This window comes from Hypanus sabinus, chromosome 5, assembly GCF_030144855.1.
Source record: "Hypanus sabinus isolate sHypSab1 chromosome 5, sHypSab1.hap1, whole genome shotgun sequence".
Classification (NCBI taxonomy): Eukaryota; Metazoa; Chordata; class Chondrichthyes; order Myliobatiformes; family Dasyatidae; genus Hypanus; species Hypanus sabinus.
Genome location: NC_082710.1, coordinates 108470237 through 108484628, shown reverse-complemented (window position 1 = coordinate 108484628; position 14392 = coordinate 108470237). Strand labels below are relative to the sequence as shown.

General features: G+C 40.9%; 1 protein-coding gene across 1 annotated transcript in view; it reads right to left on the bottom strand.

Annotated features, from left to right (window-relative positions):
- The window catches only part of clasp1a (cytoplasmic linker associated protein 1a), a 341123-nt gene that overhangs the window by 5962 nt on the left and 320769 nt on the right, over window positions 1-14392 (bottom strand). The window contains exon 37 of the mRNA XM_059970314.1: window positions 184-300. Within this exon, the coding sequence (XP_059826297.1) occupies window positions 184-300 (117 nt within the window). The remainder of the gene's footprint in view (window positions 1-183; window positions 301-14392) is intronic.

Genomic DNA, 14392 nt, shown 5'->3' with positions numbered 1-14392 from the left:
GACTCCTTACTTCCCTCACCATCTTGTTCATTGCCTTGACATATACCAAGTACTCAGCATATTCTTATTTCCATTATTTTGACATGATAACATTTAAACACAACTTCAAGGTATTAACTTCTGCTCAAAGGTGGCATGGCAAAAGAATATTGAAATATATCAGGACTATGTGATTGAACCTACCTTACTTCCTGTGAGCTGTGCAAGGTAAGGTTTCAGCTCCTCTCCAATTACAGAATAAATTGCTACCAAGCAAAACACACTTGCTTTACGCACACTGCTTTCTGTGTTGTCATATCCCTACAACAAAAACAACGATTTGAAAGTAGTGAATGTAAAGGACTGAAAGCAGAAATATTTTAAGTACACTAACAGTACTTTTGTCCATTTAGGCTCCCTGAAGGAGCAGGCAGGCTCATTCCCAATCCTCCTCCTCAATTCCTTATAGCTAAACACCTAACTCTTTAAAAGTTATTTATGGAATCAGCATGTGCCAACTCTTTACATAGATGTTCTGATAGTTCCAGGTGAAGAATCCTTCTAATTTCTAGCTCTCATGCCAGTAAATTTTAACCTATCATCTCCAGTTATTAATTATTTTCTGGCAAAACCATACATCTTGAAAGCTTGTCCTCAACCAGCCTTTCACCTCATTGATCATTGCTTTTATGATCTTGAAATTTCTAATGACCCTTAACAGCAGCTTCAATGTGTATGTTACAAATTATAATAATCCTTCCCAATACAGGTTGAAATTGCTTATAAAACTGGAAAAAATGTAATAGACCCAATGTAATTCTTGGAAACATCTCAGGAAACCGCTATCCATAATATGAGAAACATCCCTCGTTCTAGCACGCCTCACTTCCCGTAAAGGAAATAATTTATTATTCAAACCAAATTGGAACCAAAGTTCAAATTGGAAGTCAGAAACAAGGAAGGGGCAATAAATCTACTGGTTTTTTTTTTTAAAGACCCCCCCCCCCCCCCCCAATAGTAACAAGAATATTGAGGAGCAGATAGGAAGGCAGATTCTGGAACTATGCAATAATAATAGGGTTGTGTGGTGGGAGATTTTTAAACTTTCCTAATATTGACTGGCATCTCCCTAGAGTGAGGGGTTTAGATGGGGTGGAGTTTGTTAGGTGTGTTCAGGAAGGTTTCCTGACACAAAATTAAATAAGCCAACCAGAAGAGTGGCTATACTTGATCTGATATTGAGAAATGAACCTGATCAGGTGTCAGATCTCTCAGAGAGAACATCTTGGAGGTAGTGACCACAACTCCACCTCCTTCACCATAGAGCTGGAAAGGGATAGCAGAAATTTTGGAAAATGTTTAATTCAGAAGCAGAATCACCGGCATGTGACATGAAATTTGTTAACTTAGTAGCAGCAGTTCAATGCAATACATAATCTAGCAGAGAAAAATAAATAAAGTATATTAATTACATATACTGAATAGATTAAAAAATAAACATGCAAATACAGAAATACTGTATATTAAAAAAAGTGAGGTAGTATCCAAAGATTCAATGTCCATTTAGGAATTGAATGGCTGAGGGGAAGAAGTTGTTCCTGAATCGCTGAGTGTGTGCCTTCAGGCTTCTGTACCTCCAACCTGATGGTAACAGTGAAAAAAGGACATGCCCTGGGTGCTGGAGGTCCTTGATAATGGACACTGCCTTTCTGAGACACTGTTCCCCAAAGATGTCCTGGGTACTTCGTAGGCTAGTGCCCAAGATGGAGCTGACTAGATTTACAACCTACTGCAGCTTCTTTCGGTCTTGTGCAGTAGCCCCTCCATACCAGAGTGATGCAACTTGTCAGAATGCTCTCCACGGTACAACTATAGAAGGGCTTGAGTGTATTTGTTGACATGCCAAATCTCTTCAAACTCCTTATAAAGTATAGCTGCTGTCTTTCCTTCTTTATAACTACATCAATATGTTGGAACCAGGTTAGATCCTCAGAGATCTTGACTCCCAGGAAGCTGCCCAGGAAGCTGCTCACTCTCTCCACTTCTGATCCCTCTATGAGGATTGGTATGTGTTCATTCATCTTACCCTTCCTGAAGTCCACAATCAGCTCTTTCGTCTTACTGACATTGAGTGCCAGGTTGTTGCTGTGGCACCACTCCACTAGTTGGCATTTCTCGCTCCTGTATGCCCTCTCATCAATGGTTGTATCGTCAGCAAATTTATTGATGGTATTCGAGCTATGCCTAGCCAGACAGTCATGTGTATGTAGAGAGTAGAGCAGCGGGCTAAACACACACCCTGAGGTGCACAAGTGTTGATCATCAGCGAGGAGGATATGTTAGCACCAAACTGCACAGGTTAGGAAGTTGTGAATCCAGTTGCAGAGGGAGGTACAGAGGCCCAAGTTCTGCAGCTTCTCAATCAGGGCTGTGGGAACAGTGGTATGAAATGCTGAGCTATAGTTGATAAACAGCATCCTGACGTAGGTGTTTGTATTGTCCAGGTGGTCTAAAGCCACGTGGAGAGCTGTTGAGGTTGCATCTGCCATTGACCTATTGTGGCAATAGGCAAATTGCAATGGGTCCAGGTCCTTGCTGAGGCAGGAGTTCAGTCTAATCATGACCAACCTCTCAAAGCATTTCATCACTGTCGATGTGAGTGCTACTGGGGCAATAGTCATTAAGGCAGCCCACATTATTATTCTTAGGCACTAGTATAATTGTTGCCTTTTTGAAGCAAGTGGAAACTTCCACCTGTTTCAGTGAGAGGTTGAAAACGTCTTTGAATACTCCCGCTAGTTGGTTGGCACAGATTTTCAGAGCCTTACCAAGTACTCCATTGGGAACTTTCGCCTTGCGAGGGTTCACTCTCTTTAAAGACAGCCCAACATTAGGGTAGGGGGTAATATGATGCTATTGTGAACATAAACTGGAAGCAAATGTTCTCAGAGAAATGCACAGCAGAAATGTGGCAAATGTTCAGGGAACATCTGCATGGAGTTCTGCATAGGTATGTTCCATTGAAGCAAGGAAAGGATGGTACGGTTAAAGACATGGTGTACAAAGGATGTAGAAAATCTAGTTAAGAAGAAAAGCTTATGATAGGTTCACAAAACTAGGTACTGTTAGAAGTCTAGAAAATTACAAGGTTGCTGGGAAGGAGTTTAGGAATGGAATTACGGTAGCCAGAAGGGCCATGAGAAAGCCATAGTGAACAGGATTAAGGAAAACTCCCAAGGCATTCTACAAGAAAGTGAAGAACAAGAGGATGAGCTGTGTGAGAATAGAACCAATCAGGTGAGATAGTGGGAACATGTACATGAAGCTGGAGGAGGTTGCAGAGGTACTTACCGAATAATTTGCTTGAGTATTTGCCAGGGAAAAAGATCTTGGCATTTGTAGGGATGACTTACAATGGACTGAAGTGCTTGAACATACAGACATTAAAAAAGAGGATGTGCTGGAGCCTTTGAAAAGCATTAAGTTGGACAAGTCCCTGGGACCAGATGAGAAATACCCCAGGCTATTGTGGGAAGCGAAGGAAGAGATTGCTGAGCCGCTGGTAATGATCTTTGCATCATCAATAGGGACAGGAGAAGTGCCAGAGGATTGGAGGGTGGCAAATATTGTTCCCTTGTTCGAGAAAAGGTGTAGAGATAACCCAGGAAATTATAGACCAGTGAGTTTGACCTCAGTGGTGGGCAAGTTGTTGGAGAAGATCCTGAGAGACAGGATCTCTGAGCATTTGGAGAGACATGATCAAGGGCAGGTCATGCCTTACAAGTCTGATTGTATTCTTTGAAGATGTAACAAAACACATTGATGAAGGTAGAGAAGTGAATGTAGTGTATATGGATTTGAGAAAGGCACTTGATAAAGTTCCCCATGCAAAGCTCCTTGGGAGGCATGGGATCCAAGGACACTTTGCTTTGTGGAGTCAAAGGGCAGTTGTAGATGGCTCATATTCTGCATGGGGGTCGGTGACCACTGGTGTTCCACAAGAATCTGTTTTGGGACCCCTCCTCTTTGTGATTTTTATGAACGACCCAGATAAATAAGTAGAAGAGTGGGTTAGTAAGTCTGCTGATGACACAAAGGTTGGGGGTACTGTGGATAGTGTGGAGGGTTGTCAAAGGTCGCAGCAGGACATTGATAGGATGCAGAACTGGGCTGAAAAATGGCAGATGGAGCTCAACCCAGATAAGTGTGAAGTGGTTCATTTTGGTAGGTCAAATTTGAAAACAGAATATAATACAAATGGCAAGACTCTTGGCAGTGTGGAGGATCCAAGATATCTTTGTACCCATGTCCATAGGACACTCAAAGCTGCTGCGCAGTTTGTCAGTATTGTTAACAAGGCATACGGTGCGGCATTCACCAACTGTGGTACTGAGTTCAAAAGCCATGAGGTAATGTTACAGCTATACAAGCCCCTGATCAGACCCCACATGGAGTGCTGTGTTAAGTTCTGGTCACCTCCCTACAGGAAGGATTTGGATACTATAGAGAGAGTGCAAAAGAGATTTACAAGGACGTTGCCTGGATTGGAGGGCATACCTTATGAGAATAGGTCCAGTGAACTTGGCCTTTTCTCCTTGGAGCAACTGAGGATAAGAGGTGACTTGATTGAGGTGTATAGGATGATGAGGGGCATTGATTGTGTGGATAGCCAGAGGTTTTTTTCCCCAGGGCTAAAATAGCTAACATGAGGGGGCATAGTTTTAAGGTGCTTAGAAATAGGTATCGAAGGGTTTCAGGAGTAAGTTTTACACACAGAGTGGTGGATGCGTGGAATACACTGCTGGCGGTGGTGGTGGTGGAAGCAGATACAATAGGGTCTTTTAAAACCCTTTTAAGATAGGTACATGGAGCTTAGAAAAAAAGAGGGCTATGAACTAGGGAAATTCCAGGCAGTTTCTAGAGTAGGTCACATGTCCAGCACAACCTTGTGGGCTGAAGGGCCTGCAATGTGCTGTAGATTTCTATGTTCAAACCATTATTTTCCCTTTTATTCCCAAGGTTTCTGTTATTTGAACAATTTTACTATTGTATTTGTTGTACACTGAGAGGTTTTACTTATATATTATGAGATGGTGACATCAACAGTAAGGATGGCATTTTTAAAAAAATATTTTTTTAAAGGAAAAATAACCTGCTAAACTAAATAGGAAGAAAAAAAGAAAAAAAAAGATTGGGCTGTCCATTTGAGGATAAAGTTTTAAAAAATAGAAAAGAAAACACATCCTTCCAGTCACCTCCGAACCTTCATGGATAAGGATTTTCCCCAAAGAGAATAAAGAAAAATAAATAAATAAAAATTAACTTAAATCATATGAAAATATTGAATAAAGGGTCACCAGACTTGCTCAAAATTAAAAGAGGTATCAAACAACTGGTTTCTAATTTTCTCCAACCTTAAACATGAGTTGACGGAGGAGAGTCAATAGATAACAGTAGGCGGATTAGACTCTTTCCAGTATAACAAGATAGCTCTCCTAGCCAGTAAAGTTGAAAAGGCTATCACATGTTGAGCGGAAACAGATATCCTACCTACTTCCTCTGGAATAATCCCAAAAATTGCCCTAAATGAATTGGGTTGAACATCCAGATCTATAACTTGGGATAGTGTTCTAAATACATCTCTCCAAAAAACTTACACAGGACTAAATGTCTAAAGATATGTAACATAGAGCTGGATGGCATTTATTACTCAACAACAATTATTCATTAGCTAAGGAAACAGTTAAAAATTGACAGAACGTTGTATATCTGAATGGCATCACTGAAGCAGGTTATTAAAAATTACACTGAAATAAAAATCTGGAAGTAATTATTTGAATTTAATTTTAAAATTTCCAGCTGCCATGTTAGTAATGAAACACAGGTTTCCAAATCAGTGGCCCAAAACTATGTCTGTTACAACTGTAACATAGCCTGTACCTCATCTACTTTATAAAAAAATATCCAGCGATCAACCTTCTGTTCCCTTAAAGCAGTCATTCACAACATGCCTTAAAAGAATGAATGCTGGCTCTCCCTGAACAATATTTTTCCAAATTTGAAACTTATTTAATTTCCAATGAGTTTCTCTCCACCAATAACAACCTCACAATCCTCTGGCATTATTCGTATATTCTAAGAGATCTGAAAATTTTGCCCTCTACTGTTATGCCAGTGATTTCTTCAACATTTCAAATATCCACTTGACTCAACTTTAATGGGGTATAGGGAGAAAGTCTGCAGGCAAATTTCAGGAATTGAAGGCGTGATAAAGAAACAGGATCTCAAACATGGACCACCTTGGATTATTTCCTACACTAACGTGTATAGAAACAGAAGAATAGATAAATGCCTGGGTAAAGATGTGGGTTTAGAGACTCAATGGAAGACCAATTTGAAATTCTGGATGGGCCAAACACCCAAAAGGAATAGGTGCTAGAAAGGCTAGCTATACTTAAAATAATAAGTCACCAGATCCAAATGGAATTCATTGCAAGTTACCAAAGGAGGAAACTGCAGAAGCCCTGGCTACTCTTCAGAACTTCATAGATACAAGGGTGGGTGACTGTGAACTGTAAAACTACAAATATTACACTGCTGAACCAAAAAGAATGTATAAGGAAAAACGCAACAACCAGCCTATTAGAGATGGAAAGGAAAAAATAATCAGGTACAAAATTAATAGACACTTGAATGAAAGTGCAATGATTAGATAAAAACAGCAGGTATCTTTGCTAAAGACAAATCGTATCTAACTAGATAAAAACAATGAAAGGTTGGCTCTACTATAAGTTGATACTAGAAATAGCATATTTTTAAAAAATACATACATCTCACTGACTACAGCTTTGGTTAGAGGATACAATTTCCAAATCTGTAATTAACACAAAAGTGAGAAGTGTAATGAACTGTGAGGGGGATAGTAAGGAGATAAAGTGATAATACGGACAGAGAGGTGAAAGAAAAATGTGAAGTGTTATATTATGGTAGGAAGACCAAGAGGGTGTACATCTCAAGGACATGCTAAAGGGAAAAAGGAAATGAGAAATTCAGGAGTTCATTTGCACAGCTCATTTGAAGACAACAGAACTGGCTGATCAACCTGAGAGGCTGCAAAAGAAATTTTAATTACATAGACTGGAGAAGCTGGGCTTTTACTCTTTTTTTAAAAAAGAAATGGATTGTCGTGATGGCATCGTGATTACAGTATTTCGGGTCAAAAAGGAAGCAATGGATAGAGAGAAATTGTTCCTATTTTTTGAAAAGTCTAGAATGAACAAATGGTACAATAAAGATAAAATATGTTCTCATACAGATATTTTGTAAACTGTAATTGTTTTTCCCAACAACTGTTTTACATACTGGAGCTTACCTTGACAAAATTTTTAAAATGCAGACATGATTTGGTAAAAGCATTCTATTAAGAGTTCCATCATATGAAATTGGTCATTCTATCAACAGAGCAGTGAAAAGCAACTCTACTTGTGATTGCTTGGGTGAAGAAGGTATGAAGGTCATAGAATTAACCAGTGAAAGTCACAACTCTAGTAAGATGCTCATTCCCAAGTTAGCTGGCTATATGATCATTAAAAGCAACTGGGAATCTTGCAGAGGTTGGATTACGCAGAGACCTGCAATGGCAGGCTCACTTCTTACTTCCATTCATTAAATTGAAATCAAAAATTATAATCTTTGTCCATCTGCCAAATCAGCAATTACAAGTCACTGGACAACTCACTTTTTTTCTGGACATAGGAACAAAAAAAAAACATTTTGTGTATTCCAGTTTCCAAGGAGACATTGGATTGTGTCGAGGCAGAGAGACTTCAAAAGCAGCAAGCAGGAGCAGATAGCACATTTTGTGTGCCATAATTTGCAAGGAGACATTGGATAGCATAGAGGGAGAGAGAGAGATCAAAAGAAGCAAGCAGGGACAGCCGGCACATTTTGTGTGCCACAGTTCCTGAGGAAACATTGAATCATGCATAATTAGGTATTTGGCAAAATCCAATATAAAGGAGTTAACTTTCAGCAGAGCAATAATTGGTAGAGTTGAGACTCTGCCTCTTCGAGGCTTTGATGAGGAGAGGTGTAGGCAGCTTTTTTTTTGTTATTTATTCTTTCTTTCTTTTTGCACGTTTAAAATAGTAGAGATGCCAGGCTGGATAGAGAAATGCTCCACATGCAGGTTGTGGGGAGGCAGGAGATCTCCAGTGCTCCTAGCAACTACACCTGCAAGAAATGCATCAAGCTGCAGCAACAGACCACGTTAAAGAGTTGGAGCAGGAACTGGATGAACTCTGAATCATTTGGGAGGCTGAGAGGTTGATAGACAGGACATACAGGGAGATAGTTACACCCAAGGTGCAGGACACAGGTAGCTGGGTGACTGCCAGGAGGGAGAAAGAGGATAGGCAGGCAATGTTTCCCCTCAACAACAGGTACACCACTTTGGATACTGTTGGGAGGGATGATCTAGATGACGAAAGCCACTGCGGTCAGGTCTCTGGCACTGAGTCTAGCTCTGTGACTCTGAAGAGAAGGTGAGGAATAGGTGGGCTATAGTGATAGGGAATTCATTGGTGAGGGAAAGAGATAGGAAGTGCTGTGGATGGGAAATGGTGCAGGAGGGAGGACTTTGAATTTCTGGATCATTGGGCTCTCTTCCAGGGAAGGTAGGACATGTACAGAAGGGATGGTGTGCACTCAGACTGGAGGGGAACTAATATCCGAGCGGGAAGGTTTGCTAGTACTGCATGGTGGGGGTGGAGGAGGGGTGTTTAAACTAGAGTTGTAGAGAACAGAGACCAGAGTGCTAGAACAGATACCAGAATGTTGTGCAGAAAGATGTTGTTAAGTCTACCTACAAGGTCAGAAATCAAACAATTGAGCATGGTCAGACTAATGTTCCGAGCTGTGTATATTGCAATGCATGGAGTATTGTAGGAAAAGTGGATGAGCTTCGAGCATTAATCAGCACATAGAATTAATAGCATTGTTGCCATAATGTGACTTGGTTGCAGGAGGGACAGGACTGGCAGCTCAATGTGCTGGGGTTATGTTGTCTTGGAAACCATAGAACAGGAGGAATTAAAGGGGGAGGTGTGGCATTACTCGTCAGAGAAAATGTCATGGAGGTGCTCAAACAGAACCGACTGCAGAACTCATCTAGTAAGGACTAATGGGTACAACTGAGGATTAAGAAGGGTATGATCACTTTAATCAGAATATATTATAGATTACCCAACAGTCCACAAGATTTATTGGAGCAAATTTGTAGATAGATCACAGACTGTTGTAAGAAACAAAGTTGTGATAGTAGGTGATTTTAACTTTCCATACATTGACTGAGAATGTAAAAGGGTTATTGTAAAAACCCTGTAAAAAGGTTACTGAAGAAGGGTTGGATGGGAAAAAGTTTGTCAAATGTGTTCAGAAAAGTTTCCCTCATCAGTACATAGAAGTCCAAACCAGAGAGTGCGATACTAGATCTCCTGTTAGGGAATGAGACAAGACAGGTGACAGACGTTTATGTAGGGGAACACTTTGCATCTAGTGATCATAATACCATTAGCTTCAAGGTAATTAGGAGAGGATAGGTCTTGTTCTTGAGTTGATATTCTAAATTGGAGAAAGGCCAAGTTTATTTGGAAAGGATCCAGCAAGTGTGGATTGGGTTATGTTCTTTTCTGGCAAAGGTATACTTTGTAAGTGGGAGGTCTTCTAAAGTAAATTTTGAGAGTAGAGTTTGTATGTTCCTGTCAGAATAAAATGCACGGATAACAGGTTTTCAAGAGATATAGAGCTCCTGGTTCAGAAAAAGGAAATGCATAGCAGATATAGACAGGCAGGAACAAATTAGGTATTTGGGGAGTATATGAAATGCAATGGAACAATTAAGGAGGAAATCAGAAGGGCTAAAAGAAGGTGCACGGTTGCTCTAGCACATAAGGTGAAGGAGAATCCTAAGGGCTTTTACAGATATATTAAGAGGAAAAGGATAGCAAGGGACAAAATTGGTTCTCTGGAATATCAAAGTGGTAACCTATGTACAGTGCCGAAAGAAATGAGGGATATTTTACCAACAACACACACAAAATGCTGGTGGAACACAGCAGGCCAGGCAGCATCTATAGGGAGAAACACTGTCGACGTTTCAGGCTGAGACCCTTCATCAGGACTAACTGAAAGGAAATTTTACATTCGTACTTACTCTAGAGACAGACATAAGAGTCTATAAAAGTGAAGCAATGCAGCAGCCAGGTGATGGACCCTGTACAGATTACAGGGAAGGAGGTGCTTGCTGTCTTGAGGCAAATTAGGGTGGATAAATCCCCAAGGCCTGGCGAGGTGTTCTACCAGACCCTTTGGGAAGCTAGTACAGAAATTGCAAGGGCACTAGCACAGATACTTAAAACATCCTTAGGGATGGGTGAGGTGCCAGAGGATTGGAAGATAGCTAATGTTCTGAAGGTTTAAGAAGTCAGGAAATTATAGGCTGGTGAGCCTCACATCTGTAGTGGGAAAGCTATTGGAAGGCATTCTAAAGGACCAGATTTCTAAGTATTTGGATAGAGAGAGACTGATTAAGGAGTTTTTGTGAGTGTCTAACCAACCTTATAGAATATTTTGAGGAAGTTAACAGGAAAGTTGATGAAGGTATTGTACTGGATGTTGTCTAAATGGATTTTAGTGAGGACTTTGACGAGGTACCGCATTGGGATGTTGGTCAAGAAGGTTCAGTTGCTTGGCATTCAAGATGAGGTATTAAATTGGATTAGAGATGGGCTTCACAGAAGCAGCCAGAAATTGGTAGTAGATGGTTGTCTCTCTGACTGGAGTCCTGTGAACAGAGGTATGTTGCATGGATCAGTGCTGGGTGTTGTTTGTCACTTATATCAATGAACTAGATGATAATATGGTAAACTGGATCAGTAAATTTGTGGATTATACCAAAACTGCTGGTGTAGTGGACACCAAGGAAGGCTATTATGGTTTGCAGCAGGATCAGGACCAGCTGGAAAAATAGTAGACAGAATTTAATGCAGACAAGTGCGAAGTGGTGCACTTTTGAAACCAGGGTAGGTTTTACACAGTGAGCAGTAGGGCTCTGAGGATTGTAGTAGAACAGAAGGATCTGGGAACATAGATCTGTAATTCCTTGAAAGTGGTGTCACAGGTAGATAAGGTCCTTAAGAAATATTTTGTCACATTGGGTTTCATAAGTAAGTGCAGGAGTATGAAAAGAATAAACAGGGACTTTATACCCTAGAATGTGGAAGATTTAGGGAATAATTGATAGAGGCATAGAAAATTACAAGTGTTTTAGATAGGGTAAATGCAGTTAGCCTTTTCCATTGAAGATGGATGAGAATGCAACTAGAGGTCAAGGATTAATGATGAATGGTGAAATGCTTAAGGGCAACACGTGGGGGAATTCACTTAGAGGGTGGCGAGAGTGTGGAATGAACTGCCAGCAGACATGGCAGATGCAGGTTTAATTTCTTCTGGACTTGCACCAATGCCAGCACACATTTTCCTTGATAAGGGACCCAAATCTGTCCACAATACCAAGTACAGTCTGAACAGAGCTTATAAAGCTTCAGCATCACATCCTTACTTTTATATTCTAGACCTCTCAAAATTAATGGTAACATTGCATTTGCCTTCGTTACCACCAACTCAACATGCAAGTTAACCTTTCGAGAATCCTGCACGAGGACTCCCAAGTCACTTTGTACCTTTGATTCTTGAATTCTCACCATATAGAAAATAATCTACACCTTTATTCCTTCTATCAAAGTGCATAACCATTCACTTCTCTACATTATATCCCACCTGCCACTTTTTTTGCTCATTCTGCCACCATCTCTTTGCTTCCTCAACACTATCTGCTCCTCCACCTATGCGAACTTGACCACAAAGCCATCAATTCTGTCATCCAAACATTCACGAATAACATGAAGAGAAGCAGTCCCTCTGCAGAACACCAATAGTCACTGGCAGCCAACTTGAAAAGATCCCTTTTATTCCCACTCTTTGCCTCCTGCCTAGATTGGGGATAGGTTAAGTGAACTTGACCTTTTCTCCTTGGAGCGACAGAGGACAAGAGGTGACCTGATAGAAGTGTATAAGATGATGAGAGGCAATGATCATATGGATAATCAGAGGCTTTTTCCCAGGGTTGAAGTGGTTGGCCCAAGAGGACACAGGTTTAAGGTGCTGGGGAGTAGGTACAGAGGGTGAGTGTCAGGGGTGAGTTTTTTTTACTCAGAGTGGTGAGTGTGTGGAATGGGCTGCCGGCAACAATGGTGGAGGCGGATATGATAGGGTCTTTTAAGAGACTTTTGGATAGGTACGCGGAGCTTAGAAAAACTAGAGGGCTATGGGTAACCCTAGTAATTTCTAAGATAGGGACATGTTCGGCACAACTTTGTGGGCCAAAGGGCCTGTATTGTGCTGCAGGTTTTCTATGTTTCCATGCCAGTCAGATTCAGATTCAGTTTGTCTTTTAGAAACCACAAATGCAATGCAGTTAAAAAATGAGACAACGTATCCCCAGAATGATATCACAAAGCACATGACAAAACAGACACCGCCAGAAAATCCACATAATATTTGGCAATCCCCAATCCGGAATCCGGAGAGGCTGCTGCGTATTATTATTGCACTACCGTCTTAGTGCATTCCCCGGAAGGGAACTCCAAATCCACCAGACAAAATAAGACCAAAAACTAAAGCTATAAGACCTGCACAAAACCACATAGTTACAACAGTGCAAACATTAGCATTATTGATTTAAAAAAAACAGACCATGGGCAAGGTAAAAATAGTCCAAAGATGTTAAAGGACAATAAGTTCAAAAGAAATCACCACACAGTTTCCACAAGTCCCCAGGGTCCCGACAGACTCGCCATCCCACGCCGGCAGCAGAAGCGAATACCCCAGCTATGGACTTCCATGCTATAAATGTCTGCCCGACTCAGCCTCGCAGACACAACACACAATGAAAGCTCCGTTGAACCCAGCCTCGCAGACGCAGCACACACCGAAAGCGACCTGACCCAGCGGACTCCGAGTCCGTCGAACCTTTAAGCCGACGACCATCCCCTCCGGCACAGCTTCTCCGAGCACCATCCTCTGCCGAGTGTATTAAGACGGCCCTGTCAACGTCCATCGGCAACGCAACCCCGAGGACTGGGGGCCTGTTCTTCCCAGCAGAGTCCCAGACCTCACAGCAACAACGAAGAAGGTCTTCCTGGAGATTTCCTGATGTTCCTCCGAGCTCCCACATCTGTTTTCAATCAATTATGATCGTGCACAGCACCCCACTTCACAAATAACAGATAATCAGCTCTGGAGTGGCCGCTGCAAGCTGCGTCGTGCCGCCATCTTGGAACTACAGTCTGCCAATCTTTCATCCATGTTATTATTTTTCCTGTAATACCATGGGCTTTCATGGTTTGTATGTGATATGGAACAGTTGGTTTTAAATTAACCACTGCTAGATCCAACTGTTCCATTGATGTTTATTTGTAGCGACATCATCATTGTATCTTTTGCAGAAGAATATTGTCGCTTCATGGTATTGTATAATGTCTAGCTTAAATTCCAGTTCAAATCACTAACTCTGGAGTTGCTGCTCTTAAGCCAAGCCAGTTTGGCATTGCAAAGCAATACAAAAACAAAAACATTTGTATATTAAAATAACAGCTTCTTCATCATAACTTTTGGAGTGGGAAACCCACAGGAAAAGTATAAATGCACAACAAATAATCCTGGCTGAACAGAAATGTAACCCCATTGACCAGCTTTTGCTTCAATGCCGTTAGTATTTGTTATCAACCTCTTATGTAAAATTAAAAGTTGATCCAGTATAGCCTCACATCCTTACTAAACCTTGTGAGTGGGAGAAGGTTTTTGTTTTACTTCTGGCTAATGGACATTAGTTGTAATTTTCAATTCCAACATTTGCTTTGGAAAACAGAATCCAGTGAATATGGGTGCAATTCCATTCAAAGTATGCCTAGTGTGTCTAGTCAGTCAATAGCACCTGGGAAGCTATGCAATTCAGTGTGGAAACTACCAAAATGCAGGGCTTTGAAGTTGCTTTGATTTGGCCACCATTTGTATTGCCTTCTAATAATTATTTTTATTGTAGTATTAACATTTATATGCATAACTGTTTAAAATAAAAGATATTCTTCAGTCCAGATCAAACCTGTCGATTATTTTTCCACAAAAGAGTAATGAGGAATATGCAGTACAACATTACAACCTGGCTGAAGTGAGATTTTAAATGCCACAGCATCTGACTATCCAAAAAGCAACTTTATCTCTATGCCTCATGAACAGACAGCTGAACCTACTTAGTTTAGGAGGAAGAGCCCAGATAGGTTCATGAGGAAAAATG